The following is a 23,186-nucleotide window of genomic DNA, read 5'->3' on the forward strand; positions in this document are numbered from 1 at the left end:
CAGGCTTTGACTTAGTAGGTCATAATTCAGAGTTGGAAAGTTGACATTTTGACTTACTTTGGACCTAGAAAGTAAAATTTAGATTTAGTGTCTCATATTTTGTAACTTGTGAATATTTCTATTTATCATCACTCAAGCTCCTTTCATCTTTTTTCTTCTCTGTCTGGCTTCTGTAGCCTCTATGAATAAATCCATGGATAGATTCATTCAAGACCTAATAATAACCCTGAAAAGCCTGAACAATTAATATTGCTTTAAAAGAGAAATTGAAAACACTGAAGGGCTCAGTCTGTGTGCTTTAACATCTGGGTACAGACTGTTTCTCTTCTAAAGAAGCTACAACAATGTCTGGCAGCATTCCTTCATGTATTGCTCACTGCCAGTGAATAAGTCCCTAATAAATCACACACCACTTCTTTCACCACTTTGTTTGTTGGAAACTTGGAGGGGGACATAATTCTGGTCTGGGATGCTCTCCTACAGAGTCAGAGTCTCACTGTAGTCTGGACTGCTCGGATTTCTGAAATAGAGACAAAGTATTTGAAATGACAGAAGTCAGAAGAAATGAATTGAACTTTAAAGTTTGTTGGAAGGAGTCCTTCCTCTGAGACAAACGCAAGTTTTCCTTCTGTCTTTCTGCCTAATCTAAGTATCTTAAATAACCGGTCAATCACCCCCCGACCCCCACCCGCCCAATTACCCTTAAACATTTAGGGAAATAGAATTTCTGGTCATAACTTTCAAAATAAAAGCCCACACAGAGGAAACAGCCACAACTACTGTCTTGAGTTTTTACAAAGTTGTTTCGTGCAGCTCAAACTCAGAGGTGAAAAGAAATGTGAAAACAAAACTGTGGACCCTGCCATAATTTCATCTTTGCAGCTAAAGTCTAACATCTGATCGTCTGATCTGGCCTGGGTATCGTTTAAAGTGTTTAAGTACTAGTGCGCTAACAAATACATAAGTACCAACATGAAAACAGTACAGTACAGTAAATTATTATGCCTTACTTTGATCAATATTTGTTTTGTGTTGCACATGGTAACAAGCATTTAACAACAATACACCTTAAATAGCTTTTACTACTATGGGAGTATTAGTATAAAAAAACATATGTAAAACTTTTTTAATCTTAATTTTTTACTATTTTTCCATGGAATACATATTTCATAGAATTGTTTTGTTACAATATATTGTGTGTGTACATATACTGCACATATATCATAAATACCAGTATACACTTTACCTGTATAATGCATATAGTGATATATAATTCACACATCATGGCCACTGGAGTTGCACTACAGGATTTCTTTCACACAAATACCTGCACAATTCACCCATATGGTCTAAGGTATTGCAATGTATATATTGTACAGGGCTTCTGCAGGATTAACCAAGTTAGATTTAAGACTTAAAGACATTTGCAGTACCACACAATGCAATTTAAAACCTGTTTCCCATGCTCTGAATGTCTGCATCGTTTGTAATCTTGCCCTTTCTGCTGCAGTATACTTTATTTCCCCCACAAGGGATAATTAGTGCTTTTACTTCTTGATCAATCCGATCTATTTCCGGTCTCATCCTGATTATTTTTGCGCTACTTGATGCAGGTTTGTATCTGTCGAGTCCGCAGCGTGAAGGGAGCGAGATTCCTGGTCCTCTCTGGGGAGCCAGCTGGCTCCTCCGCCTCGACAGCCCAGCCTGCAGTGATGTTCTCCCCGCGGTCCCTCAGCCACCGGCGGGGGACTCTGTCAAGATGACAACAATCAAGAGGACACAAGAAATACACTAAACTAACGTGTTTCACCCTTTGCGTTCACGGTTGGGGTTTTAACTGGTTTCCCACTTGTCAAGTTAAATCAATAAAAATCAAGATTAGCGGATCTTGAGCAATTCAGCCTTCAAAATAAAAGGAGGAGAAACTGTAGTTCAGATGTACCATTTTGCATCAGTGGAACTGACTAATTTACATTAAAGGTATCTGAAGGTCTTGAAAAGTCTTTAAAAGCATTGTATTCAGTTCTCCGTTCAGTGATGAGGAATGTATGTAAAAGTTAGGTTACACATTTATAAACTGAGGGTGATGTTGCTATAGTGAATTGTAAATGTTGTTTTGAGTTATTATTGTTATTTATTTACCCTTAGCCACACTAGCTCAGTTCATCAGGGAGTTCAGTGACTTATAATAGGTCAATTTTAGCAAAAACTATTAACTATATACCACATAATTGATTAATTATATATTACTAAGAATTATTGTTATAAGTGATATGGGAGGTAAATGTCAGTAGATTAATGTACTTACATTGTGTGTACTAAAAATAATCAGGTACTAATTTTAACAGTCAATTTCTATGTTAGGTAAGTGATGTTGAATAAGCTGTTATTATGAAACAATTCTTGGTATTATAATTAGTTAATTAATGTACCCTGGAGCAAGATATGTGGTAGAAATTTAATGGCTTGATTAACAGATAAAATATAATTAACAATAATTTGAGTTTTTGCTAAATTGACCTGTCCACCATTAGTTCCTGACAACTGTGACTGTATGTTCCTTTCAATGATATTGATGATTATTTAATACTGTGTAAGGCACTTTTAAGAAGATGAATTCAATACTTTTCAAGACCTACAGAAGAAAATATAATATAAAAATTCTGAATGACTGAGACGCAAAATATGAGAAAGCCTGTAGCTATTTTACCAGCTAACTAGGTGGATAAGCCAACTAGCTTGCTAGCCTGGTGACATGAATTTTTTTTTTTACATATTCACTAAAAAAAAAATGCACTTAATTCTAATTATTTCTTGACATTTTACTCTTTTCAGGGACACTTGATTATGTGTTAGACAGGTTAACCTACATGACACAATAGGTTATTCTATTGTTAGCCATCACAAAGGTAACTATTGGGGTTATGGTAGGGTTGGGGTCAGGTTAACCATCATTAAAGACCGTTATTAAAGGTTTGCTTCAGATTTAGATGAGGAGAAACACATGTTGACAGGGAAACAGAGTTTGACACAACACTGGGAACTAACAGTGGAACTAACTGTTTATTTGAGACCCTGTGTGGGAACAACTTTATTTATTTAATCATTTCATCAGTTTTATTTACCACCAAAATTAATGATTAATACAATGCTGCCCACCTCCTGTTTGGTTTTCTCATTAAAATCGCAACGTGTTTTGTCTGAGTATTTTATTTTGACGGGTCAGACCGGTAGTGTCACCGTGCTGTTGTGTCCGACTTGACCTCGCTCGCTTTTCATTGGGAGTGTGGACTCTCAGGCTGGAGGAAGGAAGCCTCTGTGGAAACTTGAGGACATGCGGCGTCTTCTACAAACTTTACCTCAAACCAAACTTTTCTCGGAGCTGAAGAAAGACCCGAAGTGTGAAGAATGAACTGAACTGAAGCGGAGAGGAAGAGGAGAGGAGGGGGAGCACAGCCGTTCACCCCCATTGATCCTTTATCGAGGTATTGATTTAGGCCTGGCTTTGAAATAACACAGCTGTTTTTAGGAATAGATGCAATGGGAAATGTGCTGATTTTAAACATGACATGGAGCTGTTTTTAATATCTGCACTTGGACAAACTGTGATCTCAGACTCAAAATCAAAACGACAACTGATAATGACAAATACTGTATTTATATTAGGGCTCTGTCATTTTTCTTCAACTTGATACAGGCTGAAGGCTTCTTAAAAACAAATTTATGCAGGACCAGTCTTTCCTTTCATAGTCTCACAATCAGGAAAAGCGCTCTGCTGTTCCCATGACCACCAGTATCTCTCTTGATGGGAAACCATTTCATCACATCAGCAGAAATGGTTAGTGATAATTAAAGGTGAGACAGCTGCTCTTAGTCAGCTCCCACATACAAAACCAACACTGAGATCAACACCGAGTGCTGCTCTTGGCTTTAAAGTTGTAAACATGTCTTAGATTATATAGACACATACAATCTGCTTTTTCCTTCCTCTCACAGAGAACTCTGCTGCATATCCAACTGCAGCTTCAATAAAAACAACAGTAAAATCTAATGTGAAAAGCTTCATTTTCTGTTGTGGTTGACACCCTGTGACACAGAGAGTTAATGCTTCAATTCTAACTCAGCGCTGACCCAGAGTATGTTGTGTTGTTGCACTGAATTACGTTATAATGTGAGATTTATGACAGTACAAGTGGGTACCTTCAACTTTTATGCAATCCACCTTCTACCTGTGCTGAAATGATGTGGCTCACGCATCAGAAACAGTTTGATATTAGATAAAAAAATCTGTATCAAGCAAAAATACAAAACATCCTCTGGTTCCAGCTTCTTGAATTGGATACTTTTGTACTTTTTCTCTATTTCATTTCATCGTAAATAGACAAAAAGTAATTTCATGTCATAGTAAATTCAAAAACTTTTGGTTTTGAACTGTTGGTCAAACAAAACAAGCTCTTTGAGGGCGTCAACTTGGGCTCTCAGAACTTATAAACAGTATTTTTCCACAAATGTTTCATATTTATTGACAGATCAGTCGAGAGTGGCAATAACTATTAGTTCTAGCTCTAAAATCCATTGTAACACCATTAAAAACTGAGGACAGTCTCAACAAAAATATGAATTTTTAAAATTAATAACATTATATAAGTTTAGTATCAGATTTACTTTGGCCAAATATGTAACAGTAACAGAATATAATAAATAGTAAATTACTCATAATCCTCCGCAAAATACTTTCATTAATAAGACAGGTTTGTGTTTATGAAACTGGATTAGGATGATTATATTCAGTGGCATGGGTGAAAGAAGTATTCAGACCCTTCAGTAAAAGTAATGTAAAAAATTGAGTAACGCAAAAATACTCCAAGTCCTGCATTCAAAATCCTACAGAGGAATTATGAGAAAACGTACTTAAAGAATTAAGTTGAAATAAAGTTAATAAACCTTCGTTATTGCATTGTTAATACTGATGCATTCATGTGTACGCAGTATTTTACTGTTGTAGCTTTTGAGTTAGTGCTTGAAATACAGTTTGGTGTTTTAGTCCAGTTTCATCAACCTGGGACTCGGGGACTCCCCTACGGATCACAAGATAAATCTGAGGGGTCAAAATATGATACATCTTTATTTATTTTTTTGACGTAGTGAAAAAATGTCACCTCTTTAATCCTTGAATAGTTCGGCTCCAACTACATACTGATTTCCTACAAAAAGGTCGCAAACCACTGGCTTAATCTTAAAAATGCAGCTACTGTATATCAGTCAAATAGATGTAGGTGAGAAAAAGTAAATTATTTCACATTGAACTATATTGAAGTAGAGGTATAAAGTCGCAGTAGAAGAAGTACAAATACCTTAAAATTACACTTAAGAAGAGTACTTGAGTGAATGAAGTTGTTGTGAAATGATACAGTAAAACTGCCAACCGACAGATATTTCATCACGACGTTATACTGCGATAGCTCAACCTTTAATATTGCTAATCAATGAGCAGTATTGATTTTATCATCAATGTGATAAAGCATCTTGATCGGTCACTTAAACTGTCCCTCAGTTGTTTTTCCGGAAACAAATTCTATATCACTGTATATGTAAAATACAGTAACAGATTATGTAAGAGTCTCTAAAATACAACAAGAGAACAGTGAGAAAAGTCTTCACTGTGTCCTGTGTTCTGCACATTGACACCGGTCTGTTTGAGCTCTCTCAGGCACAGCTAATATGTTCATCACTTTTTATTGTTATTCAGTTCCAAAGATTGTAAATGGTTAAAAGCCCTCCTCAGAGTCTCAGCTCTCTAACAGATGGATGTGTTTCAGATCACAGTTGCAGCCAAGTTGGCGAGTCCATCTCAAATGTGGTTATATGATCTGCAGTTAGTCATCCAGTGATGGCATGCTTGTGTGAATTCGTGCCGACTCAAACATTTCTGAGCTCTACTTCCCTGGTTCATAGAAGTTCTTGCTGCATTGTTGTGTTTTTTTCCTCTTTTTGTTCCCTGCAGGGCTCCTGTAGTAAAGATGCAGGCTGCTCTGGCTCTGACTGTGCTCAGTGTTTTCTTCAGCCTGGACTGCCTGTGCGCCCACCGGTCCAAACCAAACCACGACGACAGAAACACTCAGAAGGATGAGGCAGAACCGAAGGAGAAGAACCAGCCGCACATCATCTTCATCCTCACAGACGACCAGGTGTGTGTGTGTGACAGAGTCGCCTGGAGTTTGTGTTTTCACAAATTTGGACGATCTCATTTCCAACAGCGATTACATTTTACACATTACAATATGCTAATCTCACAACACCACCAACACCAAATATATCACAATGTTTACATAAGAACAGATGATTTCCTGCATATTATACACTACAAATGATGGGGTTTCCAGCTTCTCAAATGTGAAGATTTGCCGTTTGTTTTTAGCATATACGATAGTGAATGAAATAGTGTTTTGTATTGTTTTGTTTTGGACTGATGGTCGGACAAAACAAGATATTTAAAGACCCAAGTATGGAGATGGGCATTTTTCATAGAATACACAATTAATTGGTTAATGGTAAAATAATGGGCAGATTAACTGATGATGAAAATAATTGTAAGGGTGAGGCGAAACCCAAGGTTTGTTAGCATGTGAGGTTTGTGTCCAGTTTAAACATGAATTTAACTTTAAAAAGGTAAAGTATCTGTAGCATGAAAACAAAAGACATATTCATAACTTCAGATTAGCTAAACCAGATTAATAAACGTTACAGTGTAGTGACTGTTTGCTACTGTTGAAAAGCCTAAGAGGGTCTGACACATGCTTCCAATAAAATGACAAGTTTATAGAGTTTCATCCAGCTCAACAACAGCTGTTATAATGTCGTTCTCACATGAAATGAAACAACTGTTCCAAGAAATGTACGTACCATAAACAAAGGCTCTCACACAGAGCAGCAACATGTGGCGTAAACAAATAAATATACAGAGCTGAAAAGGGCTCTTACACGCAAGAATAACTGGACAGGAATCAGAGGGTGTGTAACTTTTGTAATGACAACCATGATGAAGCAATTAACAGAGCTCTTTAATGCCTCCATGACTCTGGAACAGGGCTTCAATGATATCGGCTACCACAACCCGACCATCAAGACTCCCACTCTGGACAAACTGGCGGCGGAGGGCGTGAGGCTGGAGAATTACTATGTTCAGCCCATCTGCACGCCGTCACGCAGCCAGCTCATCACGGGCAGGTACAGACCTCTCTTTACTGACCAACATTTCAGGGACGTCTGTTATTCATTCATTTCGAGGTGTATGTTTAACTGTGGTCATTGGTGATCAATTAAATATTTGACCTCCTAATGTTTAAGCAGCATTGATTGAACATGTTTTGACATAAAGCTGGATGGCACTAGGATTTGTTGTTGGGCTGCAGCTGATGATCATTTGTATTGTCAGATAATAATTATAAAAGTAATATCTTAAAATTAATTTTTTGTTTTACCAACAGTCCTAAATACAAAAATACTGAATTTACTGGAACATAAAAGAGGAACAAACAGCAGATCAGCAAATTTTAGATGCTGAAACCAGAAAAAAAAACTCTCTGGTCTTATTTTACTCTGGTTACATTGTGAGATTGTTTCAGGGATTTTTCAACCCCTTTTTACATCATGTTGTGATTATTAGTTCAAGATTATATTGATCCTCAGGAGCTAAATTCACATTTCAGAGAAGCACAAGAAATGAGCTAAAGAGGAGGAAACAAGGAAAAGACAAAGTGATTGTTAAAAATTAGGACAACAAACTAAAAAACTAAAGAAAGAAACGAGACTCAATAAGTTCAGATCTGTCTGCAGAGCAGTTATTGACTCTGAGGCTGTGGTTCAAATGAGGTAGCTGCTCTGAATAATCTGATTATTGATTAGGCAACCGGAGAATAAATGAGTCCCTGGTTGTGCTGCGAGGCCTAACAGTAGATCCTGTGTGAGCAGCTCATCTGGTACAAAGCCAATAACAAGTCCCTTTTTTTCCCCAGATACCAGATCCACACGGGGCTACAGCACTCCATTATCAGACCCAGCCAGCCGAGCTGTCTGCCGTCACACATGGACACGCTGCCTGAGAGGCTCAGAGAGGCCGGCTACACCACACACATGGTCGGCAAGTGGCACCTGGGCTTCTACAGGTAAGATGGAGGCTGTACAGGTGCTAAGCAAACTGCATGATGACTATTAACTTAATGACTGAAGAGTTATTTACCCAAACACTTGATTATTAAAACAAATCAGACACTCAAATGTCTATTTTTTATCATTTAGTTGATGTTCTCTAACTCCAAGCAAACTAACCTAATCTGATGTTGGAAAGCTGTAGGAGGAAGGGGTTTTAGATGCTGCTCAACCATCCAACAAACGCTGAAACATACCGACACCTTAGGTTCAGTCTGGGTCCTCGGCCTTTTATCACACACTGTTTCACATGTGGGATCCCGCCGCTATGTAGAACCTCGAGAGTCGTGACCCCTAGAGCTCAGACTGCTGATGCTATGAGTTACATAAATATGAACATTTAACCAACAGATGATCATTTCTGTGCTCAGCTATAAACTCGTTCACCTGCCATGGTGCTCAGCATGAGCAGGAATATGATGTATTCATATTCATAGATTACACCTATAATAATCTGGGTAAAATACACAGCTGAGTACGACCTCAACCTCAAAAATATAGTAGCTCTATGCTTAAGCAGTTTGGCCGTTCAGAAAAGTATAAAAGTTCTTCAAACTTCATGTCCAAGTCTAAAAATCAGAATCAAATAGTCTCATATGTTTTAATTTCGTCAGACCGCCACCAAAAGTTGGCGCAATGTTCAGATTAAATTGTACCAGCTCTGTGAAAAAACAGGTAATAAGGTAAACGAATATAATAATTCACTGTGTGTAGTGATCATATTGTGTTTTTTTCTTGTTTGTTTTGAACGTTAAAGGTACCCTGTGGAGATTTCAGCCACTAGTGGCACTATAGAGCAGGATTTTTAATGAGTGGGTTCATTTTTTTTGTATCACATACACAAGAACAAGGACACACATGATGCGATTAATGTTCTCCACCTGCAAATGATTTCACACTCTTCCACTCGATCGATGATTGTAATACGCAAACACAGGGAAGAAGAAGATTAGCACGCTAGCAAACATGTATGTACACAAAAAAAAAAGTTTTATAAGGAAGGAAATGCATTCAACACTTTTCTTAGGCCTCAAGGATAGATTTGTACTGAGACTGAGACTGTTAAAAGCTAGAACTAGAAGAAAACTCCACAGGGTCCCTTTAATACCTCTGTAAGCTGCTGTCTATCAACATGATGGAAATCTGAAGCTCAGTTTACTTTATTCTTCCCTTTTCCTTCAGGAGAGCATGCCTGCCCACCAGAAAGGGTTTCGACAGTTTCTTTGGTTCTCTAACAGGAAGTGTGGATTACTACAGGTAAATTATGAGTATTATTACTATGCATCAACTGACATGTTGACTTCCTGTCTTTTTACTTTTCATTAACTCACATTTCTCCACCTGTCTCCAGTTATGGGTCCTGTGATGGCCCTGGGTTGTGTGGGTACGATCTTCATGACGACGAGGGCGTGGCGTGGGGCCAGGAAGGGAAATACTCCACCACGCTCTTCACACAGAGAGCTCGCAAGATCCTCGAGAGCCACGACCCTGCAGGCAGGCCGCTCTTCCTGCTGCTGTCCCTCCAGGTATCACACTGAGGTTTGATATATCAGAAATGTGTCAATGAGACCACCTGTGTAAAACATCTCTGAAAAATTAAGCCTCTTAAAAATCAAAGAAGAAACAAGGGTTGTTTTTTTCCAGAACCACCATCTGCTCCAATGTTGAAAAATCATAGAGAAAAAAACGTTTTTTTCATGAATAGTTGCATAAAATAGGTCAAATATAACACAGCCTGACGTGTTTTGATGCTGCGTTAGTTTATATCTGGATGAGAGCTGTCAGAGAAGTTGGAAAACAGAGGCCACATTAAAGTGTTTGTTTGTTTGCCTGTCTATGAGCATAAGAAACTTATTTAGAGACTGTTTGGCTCGTACGGACTCTTAACCGTTAAATTAAAAGCAGAAAATGTAACCTGATGTTAAAAGTGTTGTAACTCAACAGAAAGAGAACGAGATTTGTTTGCTCTTGATTTTTGTGAGAAGCTGGGCTCATTTGATTTGAAGTTTTGGGCTTAGGGGGGAATTGAAATAATATAGCCAATGTCCCGACAAGGCCCAGCAAAATAAAGGGCTGTTTTATTTGATTTGCCCTGTTAAGGAGCTCCAACATATGCACCATGAGTTAGTGCCCTGGGTCATTCTGGGAAATGTAAGAAATCACTAATTGAAATAGAGGGAGATGACAAGATTAATGAAAGTAGGTTAACATAAAAAAAAACTTACAAAATAACTAAACCAAAGTTGGTATGGATTGTTGAGTTTATCTAAGAACAAAGGTCCTTCTCTTTTAAATTCATATAGTTGGTAATGATGATCACAGATACAAGTTTTTAAATGCAGACCCGGAGCATTGTGGATTTTTCCAAACCTTTAAAAAGTTCCTTGTGTTGCTCTAAACTGTCCAAAGTGAAAACAAGTAAATAAACTATGAATCTTTCCACCAGGCAGTCCACACTCCTCTACAGCCTCCTAAACCCTACATTTACCCCTACCGGGACATGGCTAATGTTGCCAGGAGAAAGTTTGCTGCCATGGTTTCCACGGTGGATGAGGCGGTCCGAAACGTCACCTACGCCCTCAGAAAGTTTGGATACTACAAGAACAGTGTCATCATCTACTCCACCGACAATGGTGCCCAGCCATTTACTGGAGGCAGCAACTGGCCGCTGCGAGGCCGTAAGGTATCGTTAAATAATTGTATATGTGGCACAGTTTTATGTCCCGCCTATAGCGTTTTTGCATATTTAGCGTTTTGATGGGACTGTAAAAATGTAGAGCCTGAGGTGTCGTGAAATTGACTCCATGCACAGGATAGAGATCCATCACTTTTTTATAACAACATGGGCTTTAACAAAAAGTTGTTTAGGATGTAAGAACAACATTTATCTCAACCTTCTTCAGAGCCTCAAAGCGGGCACCAGCAACTTTAATCTAAGAATTTGAATGTTAACGTATGTTTCGAGCACCGTTCATGAAGCCTGTTTTAATGCCCCCACAGTACAGGAAAGTTCTGAATATTAGTGGTACATGTGGAGTTGCTGTAGTAATACTTGCAGGCTGAAAATCAATGACATCTGATGGGCATCAAACTAGACAACAACTTAACTTGATATCTGTGTTTTCAGGGTACATATTGGGAGGGTGGAGTTCGTGGCGTGGCATTTGTACACAGCCCCCTGCTGAGACGCAGGAGACGTGTCTCCAAAGCTCTTCTCCACATCACTGACTGGTTCCCCACGCTGGTGGGCCTGGCCGGGGGAAACATCAGCCAGGTCAGCGGAGCTCAGCACTATGTTATCTTTAAAATATGTGTTGAATTTTGCAATTTCTTACCCTTTTACGACTTCTGAATGTGTTTTTGGCTTTGATGTTGGCTATCTAGTAAAGGTCAGAGCCATTAGAAGAAGTACACTGACCATTTTATAAGTGCTCATGTTACTGTAAGGCTGTTCAGAGTCCACTGGATTCAGGTTCTGTATGTTTTTCTAGCTTCCTCAACAAACATTGTTCTCTGCAATAATTTGCTATGTTGTAACTTGACTCTTGTCTCTCCCACTGATTGTGTCTCCATGGATGAGTTTATTTGTTGTTACAGACAGAGATTAATGTAGAGCTCCCTGATTTGGCTTCAGGCTCAGGTTCAGGTTACAGTCCTAGTGTAAAACTGTCATTATTTTACTATCATGTAGATAAATGTGCTCTTGACCTATTATGATGAGTGCACTCTTTCCCAAACATTGGCTTCAGTGGCGCTTTGTGTTTTAGTCCAGACATAAATTTCTTTCATTGGTAAGTCGGTGCAGCGTGTGCAGCTCTCAAAAAGCTTTGTTGGCTTTATATAAAAGTAGGTTTCCATTGCCAGAGAAGATGAACAAGACCATCATCAATCAGCACACATATCCGACTAATCCACACACTCCGTAGCCTATGTTACAAAGGGCATTCGTAATTACTTACTCCTGTGTGTTAAATGTAGGACTTCTTCTGGCAACATGAATGCATGAAACATGGGTTTTAGGGTTTCAGAGTATCTACTTGCACTCATAAAAGGGCCTCTCATTACCTTGCTTTGTATTCTTTGTGATACATGTACTTGTGTCCTTCTCAGAGTCAGGGCCTGGACGGTTTTGATGTTTGGACAACCATCAGTGAAGGGACGGAGTCACCTCGTCAGGAGATCCTTCACAACATCGACCCCCTGCACAAACCTCCGGTTCAAACCATGACCTGGGATGTGGGCACAGAGGACGCCTCAGGTAACTAACAGAAAACTTCCAAAGTTGTTGTGCTCAAAAAGCCACTTGGCTGTAAAGGTATCGCAGATCCTTACTTAGGTTACAGGGCGTTTAGAGGAAACAGCATGGTAAGCAAAAAGCAGGATAGTTCAAAGACATTTTATGTCACTAAAAATGTCACAGTATTATCCTTTAGTATGAATTATTGACCTTGGAAAAAGTTGTTCAGATATAGCTTTTAACTACATCTAACATCTTTGGTCAGTGGATGTTTGTACTGTACAGTACTGTGCAAAGGTTTTAGGCATGAACACTAGGACTAGGATGCTTTCAGAACTAATGCCAGGAATATTTTTTTATATTACATTATAATATTTTTATATATTGAATGTATACGTATATACAGTTGTGTTCAAAATAATAGCAGTGTGTTTAAAAAAGTGAGTAAAGCTCAAAATCCTTATAATAGCTTTTATTTCCATACATGCAAATGCATTGGGAACACTGCACATTCTATTCCAAATCAAAACATGAAGAAAAATGTATCAAATTTGTTACTTTACAGAAAGTGAAGAAAAAGGACTATTTACTGTATAAAATTCCTTGAAGATTTAGCTTTCCTGTGAATCACTTTCCTGTAACCACTGTTTCTGAGAACTGCTTCACATCTGTGTTGCATGGAGTCGACCAACTCCTGGCACCTGTGAACAGGTATTCCAGCCCAGGACGATTGGACTACATTCCACAATTCCTCTGTATTTCTTGGTTTTGCCTCAGAAACAGCATTTTTGATGTCACCCCATGAGTTTTTGGATTAAGGTCCGGGGATTGGGCTGGCCACTCCATAACGTTAATCTTGTTGGTCTGGAACCAAGATGCTGCTCGCTTACTGGTGTGTTTGGGATCTTTGTCCTGCTGAAACACCCATTTTAAGGGCATTTCCTCTTCGGCATAAGGCAACATGACCTCTTCAAGTATTTTAACGTATTCGAACTGATCCATGATCCCTTGTATACGATAAATAGGCCCGACACCATAGTATGAGAAACATCCCCATATCATGATGCTTCACTGTCTTCACAGTGTACTGTGGCTTGAATTCAGTGTTTGGGGGTCGTCTGACAAACTGTCTACGGCCCCTAGACCCAAAAAGAACAATCTTGCTTTCATCAGTCCACAAAATGTTGTGCCATTTCTCTATAGGCCTGTCAATGTGTTCTTTGGCAAATTGTAACCTCTTCAGCACGTCATTTTTTCAACAATGGGACTTTGTGGGGGCTTCTTGCCGATAGCTTGGCTTCACATAGGTGTCTTCTAATTGTTACAGTACTCACAGGTAACTTTAGACCTTCTTTGATCACCCTGGAGCTGATTATTGGCTGAGTCTTTGCCATTTTGGCTATTCTTCGATCCATTTGAATGTTAGTTTTCCGTTTTCTTCCACGTCTTTCTGGTTTCGGTTGCCATTTTAAAGCATTTGAGATCATTTTAGCTGAGCAGCCTATAATTTTCTGCACTTCTTTATATGTTTTTCCCCTCTGCAATCAACTTTTTAATCAAAGTATGTTGTTCTTCTGAACAAAGTCTGGAACGACCCATTTTACTCAGATTTTCAGAGAGAAATGCACTATAACCAGCCTGTACAACATTTGCTGCCTTCGTCCTTAAATAAGGGCCATCTGTTTGACACCAGTTTTTTCACAGAATGAATGACCTCACTAATTGAACTCCACACTGCTATTATTTTGAACAAATAATGATTCAATTACACAGAATCAGCAGCACACATGTCATGACTGTTGGTTCTGTTGGTTTTCTATTACTCTACTACACCTACTGATTGATCTGGTTAGTGATGTTGGACTGCTATTATTTTGAACACAACTGTGTGTGTGTGTGTGTATATATATATATATATATATATATGTGTGTGTGTGTATGTATGTATGTATGTGTGCTTAATAGCAATAGTTAGCATGCTCACACATTGTAGTAAGTTGGTGAACGTAGTAAGCTTTACACCTGCTAAATATGGTTAGCATTGTCATTGTGAGCATGTTAGCATGCTGACATTAGTAGCAGTAACAGTAGTAGTCTCTTGTTAATAGGTAGAGATATTTTAATTAATGTTCAAGAAAAGAAAGAAAGGAGCTAGTAAAATAAATAAACTCATGTAAGAAACACAGAAAAATGAAGGAATATAAAATTCAAAGGACGTTCAAGCAAAAGAGGGACATGTGGCACCACAAGAAGGAGGAGGAAGAGGAGAAATTTACAAAGGAAACTAAATGTAGGAGGGAGGGATGTATGGAAGGAAGATATAGAAGAAAGACATCTAAGCATCAGCACCCCTTACAGAAAACTAAGCGATATAAAAAAAGGTTAAAAGAATGTTTACTTAATACATTGTAAGAATTGTGTGTTTTCTTTGTCAGTACGTGTATCAAAAGGTCCAGCATTTAAGAAGCCAAAGAAGAAGAAGAAGGTCCTGAGGCAGCAACCAAAGCAGAAGTCAGCATTCAGGTTAAAGACCACCAAGAAACCTCAGACGTTTTCCCATCATGCTGCTAAACCTAAACCCAAACCTAAATCTAAACCCCTTCCCAAACTGAAACATAAGCCCCTCCCAAAATCAAAGCCCATACCTAAACCCAAGACCAAGGCCTACTCCCAGCATCAGTTCCTGTCCCACTACAGGCCAAACCAGAAGTCCCACTCTAGTGGTGCTCCACCAGTGTCGGGAACATCCCACCTCAGATCTCAGCTTCAGGTTGAATCACTTTTAAGGATAAAATCCAAGCGGACTACATCCCAGAAGCAGAACTTGTCATGGTCAAGATCTCCTCAGCCGAAATCCAAGACACCGCTCAAATTACATTTAAAGTCAAAATCCAGGAGGATGTTATCCCAATACCAGAACACGTCCCAGCCAATGACAACTCTGCACAAAGCCCATTCAGTGCCCCAGTTTTGGCCTCAGTCATCCCAGCCGGTATGGGACACATCAGTCCAGGCTGCTATCAGAGTTGGGGACTGGAAGCTGCTAACAGGAGACCCAGGCCATGGAGACTGGGTCCCCCCACAGGTATTGTAACACATTTGATACCATTGTAGTAGGATTATGAAATAGTCAGCGTGATTAATTGTAAGTTTTGATCTTCAGGTACTCCCCACTCTCCCTGGTCGCTGGTGGAACCTTGAACGTACCCTCTTGTCTCGTAAATCCTCCGCCCACAAAAACATCTGGCTGTTCAACATCACAGGCGACCCGTACGAGCGGCAGGACCTGTCAGACCAGAGGCCAGATGTGGTCCAACAGCTGCTGGCCCGGCTCGTTTACTACAACCAAACAGCCGTGCCGGTCTACTTCCCCCCCGACGACCCTCGAGCCAATCCCAGCGAGCACGGTGGCGCCTGGGTGCCCTGGGTGGACGAAGACGAGGGCGAGGAGGGAAAATATGAAGGGGTGTACAAGAAAGGTAAGAACAACAAGAAGAAGAGGAAGAAGACGAGGTGCCGGCTGTGCAAGCTGAAGTCGTTCTTCCTGAAACTGAACACCAGGATGATGTCCAATCGGATCTGAGGTGTCGGCTCAGATCCCAGATTTTTAACCATGAGATGAATGTGTCAAAGACTTCAACACCTTGAAATGTTGTGTTTTCAATGTTACATCTTCACTTCCTAAAACCAGTGAAAAAAGTAGTGACCAGGTGAGTTAAGTCCACTACATTCAGCTGAAGTAAACCTCTTTCAAGAACTTTCTCAAACATGTCAATTCACTGGCTTCACTCTGTTCCTCTTAAAGTCAAAACAGCTGATTTTAATTAATCTTCAAAAACATCATTTTGTTTTCTGTGTTATTTACAGTGTAGACAAATACAGACATTATAGTAATTAATGCAGCACATGCTGTCAAATATCTCGTCTGAGATTAGGGATCCGAGGAGACGCTGACAGTCCATCTGGATTGTAAAGACCTCAGGTGTAAGGTGTTTATCTTTTCACTGAATGTAAAGGGTCACTCCACTCACTTCACAAAAAGATATTTTTTCATCTTTTCTTCACATATTTTGAAAATTGCTCTGCTGTCATCCCAATATGATCAACTCTTTCTAGAGGCAGTTTTTTCAGTCAGTAGTTTTCAGTATAAAAACATCGATAGTGACATTGTTTCAAAGTTCATACTTTGAGCCTAGATAAATGCAGACATAGATACCATCAAATGAAATTATAAATGTCTGCATGGCTGGATACAACTAGGAAGGAAGCTCTTTTTTGCAATCTGGGTGAAGTGACCCTTTAAATTATGCGGGGATGCCAGAGGTGGTTTCCTAACCCCTGTTCTCAAAGTTTGTGACTGCTGTTACTTTCACTGTGTCAACTGTTTCTTCATCATTTTTATTCCATTTCATTTTCATCGCTCACAAACCAACAGAGTTCTTGGCACAAGGACTGACTCTGTGTGACAGTAAATTGCACATTGACACTGTAAATGATTTAATTATGTTAAACTATAATCTCTTAGTAAAATGATGTTTACAGATTTTAGTTTATGTTTACACCCAGAATTCATATACTTAAAAAAAATCCTAATTTAGGGTTTAGAAGCAGATCTTTTAAGTGACTGTGCATGATCATGATAACTATATATCACTTTGTTGTTTTTCTTTGTCTTTCTCTGGACTGTCATACACAGGAAAAATTACAAAGGAATTTTTAATATATATTTTTTTATATTTTCACTTTTTTAGTTCCACATCCCAGCGATCAGATGTTTGTGTTGTTTGTTTTCAGCTATTATAATGTGTTGGTTTCCTTACATATTACCATGGCTGAAACAGGCCAGGTTACTGTGGTTGCTTGAATGTCTTGCCAGTAGCATGCATCTTTTGACTATGAATCTGTAGTATGTGTTTTTAATTCACTACAACCTACTGTGAACAGCAGAAACACTCAGTTGAACATATTATTTTACAACTTATTCAGCCCTATATAGGACTAACCCAATATTTTAATATTTATATGCCTTTTTAAGATATTAAATAAGAAAATCCTGCAATAAACAGCCATGCTTTGAAATTCAGCATTTCAGTTTCAGGGGAAAAGTTGAGTTATTTAAGGTTTTCAGTTGTTTTAAGGATCAGAGGAAATGGATCAGTACCTGAACCCAGTGAAATAAGCTGACAGGTAAATGTTTTAGGAAACCCTCTAAAACTTAGACCTCTCTGGTTCAACTGTTCCTCAACACAGTGATCTCTTCATTCCAATTCAGACAGAAACAAAATGAGCCAGTCGAACATACAGTAGCAGCCGTTCCCACCTGATGTGGAGATCATAATGGTTTTGTGTTGTCAGTTCAAGCTCATGTATTCATGTAACAGAGAGGAGGAGGTAAAATGTGCTACAGCAAAAGTTTTACCATCATAAGAAACATTTTTGAAGTAAGATGCTGGTTTTCTCTCCTTGAGCAAGACACCCAACCTCTAAATATTTCAGTGTATTTGCTCAATATCAAACAAACCACGTCTGTGGCTGTTCTGCAACAGTACACAGCAGTGTGAGTGTGGAGCAGAGTTCCTGAGGAACACTTTAAATGGACGCTTGATTCCTCCACCCTGAGTAAATAAAGGTAAAGTAAAATCAACAGCGACTCTGTCCTTTTATTTTATGTACGCTGGCTACAACATGCCATTGCTCTCACTAATAAGACTCAATAAAAAAATGAGGATTGTACATTGTAGTGAAATGTTTTATTCTTTTATGTGTCTTTAAGTCTTTTACATATGTGAGACCGCATTCTTTCAGTGCAGGCCTATAAATTAAATTTGTTTTTATGACTATGAAAAGCTTTCCTGTAGCTGTCTGACTGATTTTGTATTGTTACAGGGTTTTACTGGGTCAGAATTGAGACTTGAATGTCTAAAATCCTCACTTTGTGACCTAAATCTGACAGGAATACAAGTTTCAAGTCTGCACCGCTGATGCAAACTCCTGCGATTATAATCGATTATCAAGCATTAATACTTAATGCTAATTTTTCATAATAGTTATTTAATGGGAATATAAAGCTTATAAATATACTGTGTATCACCATACACTAAGAATGCCAGCACACTAAACATGGCTCATACTGCACATAAAAGTTAAGGATGGTTATACTTTCAATAAGTCTGGGGATAATTATATACTTCTGTTTCCAAATTAGCCAGAATGCTCTCATGCTAGTACAACTTCAAAGCCTGCACAATAAATGTACCCAAAATAAAACAATTATAAATGTACCCTACATTTTGTTACATAGTGTAATGTTATTAAAAACACAGTTTAACCACTAGGTGGTGCCAGATATCTATAATCCCTGCAGTTTGTCAGTTCATGGTCTCCTGATCTTCTCCTCATCTGTAAATTACATACACACACACACACACACACACACACACACACACACACACACACACACACACACACACACACACACACACACACACACACTTGGGCTACAATTGGATTTTCCATGCTTGCTGATGCCTTCCTACTTCACACAGTTTCCACTGAGGAATAATTGAATTTGGGCCTCCTTTTATCCCTGAACACGTGTAGGATTATGTAATCCTCTGGGATTCAAATATCATGATTCACGAAGCTGCTGACTCTGCTGAGGAGCTGATGCCCACACTGAAAAGTAACTGTGCTGCTGAAGTGCCCCTGAACACTTCACAAACATAATGACATGTACAGTGGGGTTCAGGAATTAGCTTGAACTGTGAACTAGTTTTTATTTTGGTATTGGTCAATGGGGGACTAACATAGATATACAGACATGGTGGAGTATTTCATTTAAAGTGTTTTATTCCTTTTAATAATAAAACAGATTTCTAAGGGTCTTATCTGACGTAGATGGAATTTCTCCTGTTAGCTGGTGAGTTATAACTGCAGCTTATTTTACTATAGAACATGTTGAAAAAAGTCATAATTTACACAAACATGTTTTATGTTGCACTACATAAATTAAAATGTAATTGATGGGCTGTCCAGCCTCCATACACAGTGACCTGTTTCATTCATTCATTTATAAGCCATACTGCTGATCCTTTTAAGGTCTCAGGGGGGCTGAAGCCAAGCCCAGTTGACATTGGGTGAGGGTGAGGTACACCCTGGACAAGTCCCCAGTCTATCACAGGGCTGACAAACAACCATTCATCCTCATGCTACCCTAACCTAACCTGCATGTCTTTGGATTGTAGGAGGAAGCAGGATTAGCCGGAGAAAATAAAACAATATCATGATTAATCAAAAACACTGCTATTGTTGCTTTGCAAAACATTTGCAATCTGCCTCCTGTTTGTGTTTGAGACACAACTCACTGATCACATTTGAGGAAACAAGGTCTTATAGATTGGGATTTACAAGAGTTGGTTCTTTGCATTGTTATCTGCAGTAGATTTGTGAAATAATTATGCAAAACCTTTCATGCAAGCTACAAAAGGGAAAACCTCAGCTTTTGTTCAATTTAAAATACTTTTGGTTAGAGGGCTGGATTTGCCTACCACTGGTAAACAGTTACAACCTGGCTCCAAATCCTTTGCTCCAACACATTAATCAGTTAGATGGAAAATTTGATTGTAGATGTAATATACAGGACACATTTTCAACACCATTTGATGAATAATATTCAAATTGTTTTTGTACTTCGCACGATCAGGAAAAGATGTATTTTAGTTGAGACTGTTTCACTGAGAACCAAAAGCTTTCAGCTTTGACAGAGTGATTCAGGACACTCAGGTTAAGATTTTAGCAACATAATGCACATTGGAGTTTGGTTCTCTGGAACAAATGTGAGTTTGACACAGACTGTCTCTGAGATACACAAAACCTGATGAGCATGAGAATTTATTTTCATTAAGTTGTATCCTGCCATGCAGGTAGTTTTGGTTTTATTTGCTGAGGTTTTTTCTCCAACATTTCTGCTAGCATGCTGATACAAGGTTAACGGAATTAATTTTTTTGTGCTCAAAGCATTGAAACAACATCTCTCCCCAAAAACAATGTTCCCAATGTTACTGTGAATAATCTATTGAACAGATTTAATAGGGAATAATTACTTGGTGGGAGGTAGTTCCATTAAAAACTGTTCAAAGTGAGCTCAGCCAAGGTATATGAGGACGAAATAAGCTCCACGTTGTTTATACTGCTTAGAGTTAAAGCTAAAAGTTGTCCCATGAAAAGACCAAAACCAAGACTGTGTTATTCTGTCTCTCGATACTTTCTGACTTCCCTGCCCTATTGGCCATATATGATCATTATCTGAATAATGAGGAGCTTTAGACTGTCGGTTGACTAAAAGGAGTAATCTGAATACATCAACTAGTAAAGACCTAAGTAATGTGTAAAAACAGGAAATGTCTATAGCGCTGACCAGGAAGTCACTGTAGCATCACAAGCTAGCATAACTTACAAAAATAAGCCTACAGTTTCAGAGGCCCAATATATATATATATATAGTTTGTAAATGTCGGTACTTCTTTATTTCATATATGTATGCATACATGGAAAAATATGTGTTTCCGAGTTAGAAGTCTTCATACAGTTTAAATGTGAGATATCCGATAATGCTAACCCAAACTAAGGTTAATTTGTTCAATGTTATTAGCACCTTTCTGAATTTATGGTAGCCTATGTTATATGTCATATTTTTGTGTAATTTGAACTATCCAAAATTTACATTTTAACTAAACAACATTTATCAAATTTCAGGTCAGATATGTCAACAATATTCCATATTAGTATTCCCTAGTCACAACAGGTAATTCATAAAGAAGCTAATGTTGGCGTTGTAAGTTGTTTCAGTTTGCTACACAACAGCAGATACTGGGTTTAACTAAAAAAACAGATTAAGTGAAAACAAGCCCTAACATAATCCCTTTGTAACAAAAAATGCCAAAAAAAGAAAAAAGAAAAACATGACCAGTTCTACCACACACACCTCATAGCTTGAATGAGCAAGCTCATACATAAATAATGCATTAATTTCTCTCACACAGAGTCACGCTTTCTTTCATCTCTCACATCTCCCTGAATTAACAAGTTTACATAAAAATATCTCCCTTCTCGCCTTCTCTGTCACACCCTCTCTCTCACTTTCACACACACACACACTAACACACACACACACAAACATAGACATAATGAAATTGTGTAACCGACAGTCCTGCCTTCATCCTGCTCTGCTCCAGGGAACTGGGGGAATATGAGATCTATAGAAGCGCAGCACGTGGGCGACTGTGAAATTAGGATTCCCTCACCACAGAGCTGCTTTTTGGACAGTTTCCGCTGACACTATCAAAAACTCATAATTGAGTTTTGTTCTGTGGTCGCACTCACACGGGCCTCAGTTTGTATTCCTTTACTAGATTTAAAAAAAAAAGTCCACTTACACAAAAGAAAAAAGGCAGAGTGTTCCCTCCGTGCGGTCATATCCTGAATCATGATGCTTTCAAATGGTACACGGTGACTTTTCAACAAAACCCTGAGTCTAATTTTGGAGAAGAAAAACACATTAATGTAACTTTGCAAGATGACATGTGTTGCAGGTGTTCAGCTACTTCCTAGTCAGACCAGTCTGACATAAGACTACCGGCTGCATTAAAATTAAGACTGATGCATCATCACCACCCTCCCCTCAGGCTAAACTTGTTTTTTTTTTAAGACAACACAAAGCCCCTCTCTCTTCTTTCCCCTTTTCACTCTCAGTTGCATCACTTCTTGTCATCTGTCTAAAGAATTACAGCTAAAGGTTATTGTGTCTTTACTCTGAGAAGCAAAAAAAAAAAAAAAACAAATTAAAAAAATCAGTATTTAGTATTGGGGGAGCTGCTGCTTTTGATACTCCATACATCCAATTTTAAAGTTTTGAAATTATAATAGTGTGATGTTTACTTCTATTATCATTTAAATGACTTTTCTTTAAACTCTGGCTTTGTATTGCTTCATTTGCTGCTGCAGTGGCCCAGAATGCCCTTGAGATTTCTTCAAGTTTTCTCTCATTATCTGAGAGGTTTTATTGTACTTTGTCAGAACAGAGTACATTGCCACTGGTAGACAATATACTGTAGCTGGGACTGAACTTTTCTGCCACCCTAAAAAAAAAAAAAACGGTATACTTCATCAGAAGTGCTTGTTAGATGGTCGAACGGGGAAGGCTACATTTAACAAATCCCAAGTTTTCTTCTTTCTTACTTAAGACGCCTATTTAAGAGGACAAATTGTAGGGGAGACTGGGGACGGTTGCAAGTTTTTGCATTTCTCTCAGTTACTATTTGGACTATACCAGCCAAACTTTTACATTTCATTAAACTTACATCTGTCTGCCAATTACCCATACAAATTAAAGATAAGCACATATTTCATATCCTTCACAATATTTGAATGCAAGAATTAGATGTTACTACTGACCCCAACCCTGGGGACAGTTCACTAGTTAACTTATAGTCTTTGTCTCAATAAGCACAGTATTCTGAAAATATGCATTGTTTTACAGTAATATTATGGCATTATTTATTTATATAATAATATTTATCAACAGTTATTGAGTTAAGCTTTGCATAGAACATAGGTCAACCTTGAGTCAAATAGGTGCAATTTATTTATTTTAGTTCTTATGATAAACAGAGAAGGCAAACAACACAATCCCAAAATAACTTATTTGTATTCTCTTATGCATTACAATGAGCAATTATTGTTG

The 23,186-nt window shown here is 38.4% G+C and overlaps 1 protein-coding gene across 2 annotated transcripts; it reads left to right on the forward strand.

The window, feature by feature from the left end:
• The first annotated feature begins 799 nt into the window (after positions 1 to 799).
• Positions 800 to 18,089, forward strand: LOC139629606 (arylsulfatase I-like). 2 transcript variants are annotated; one of them, XM_071492335.1, is made up of 12 exons: positions 800 to 3,485; positions 3,698 to 3,838; positions 6,005 to 6,188; positions 7,088 to 7,227; positions 8,016 to 8,165; positions 9,391 to 9,465; positions 9,560 to 9,734; positions 10,655 to 10,891; positions 11,336 to 11,482; positions 12,319 to 12,466; positions 14,881 to 15,530; positions 15,609 to 18,089. In XM_071492335.1, exons 3-12 carry the CDS (start codon positions 6,021 to 6,023, stop codon positions 16,026 to 16,028), a joined length of 2,310 nt encoding a protein of 769 aa, XP_071348436.1. In that variant the 5' UTR covers positions 800 to 3,485; positions 3,698 to 3,838; positions 6,005 to 6,020; the 3' UTR covers positions 16,029 to 18,089. The 2 variants fall into 2 exon arrangements, with proteins under 2 accessions (XP_071348436.1, XP_071348435.1); XM_071492334.1 differs by lacking the exon at positions 3,698 to 3,838 and having other exon boundaries at positions 801 to 3,485.
• Positions 18,090 to 23,186: the final 5,097 nt, after the last annotated feature.

This window comes from Trachinotus anak, unplaced genomic scaffold, assembly GCF_046630095.1.
Source record: "Trachinotus anak isolate AG129_WGS33_773 ecotype Australia unplaced genomic scaffold, CSIRO_AGI_Tana_v1 ptg000012l, whole genome shotgun sequence".
Classification (NCBI taxonomy): Eukaryota; Metazoa; Chordata; class Actinopteri; order Carangiformes; family Carangidae; genus Trachinotus; species Trachinotus anak.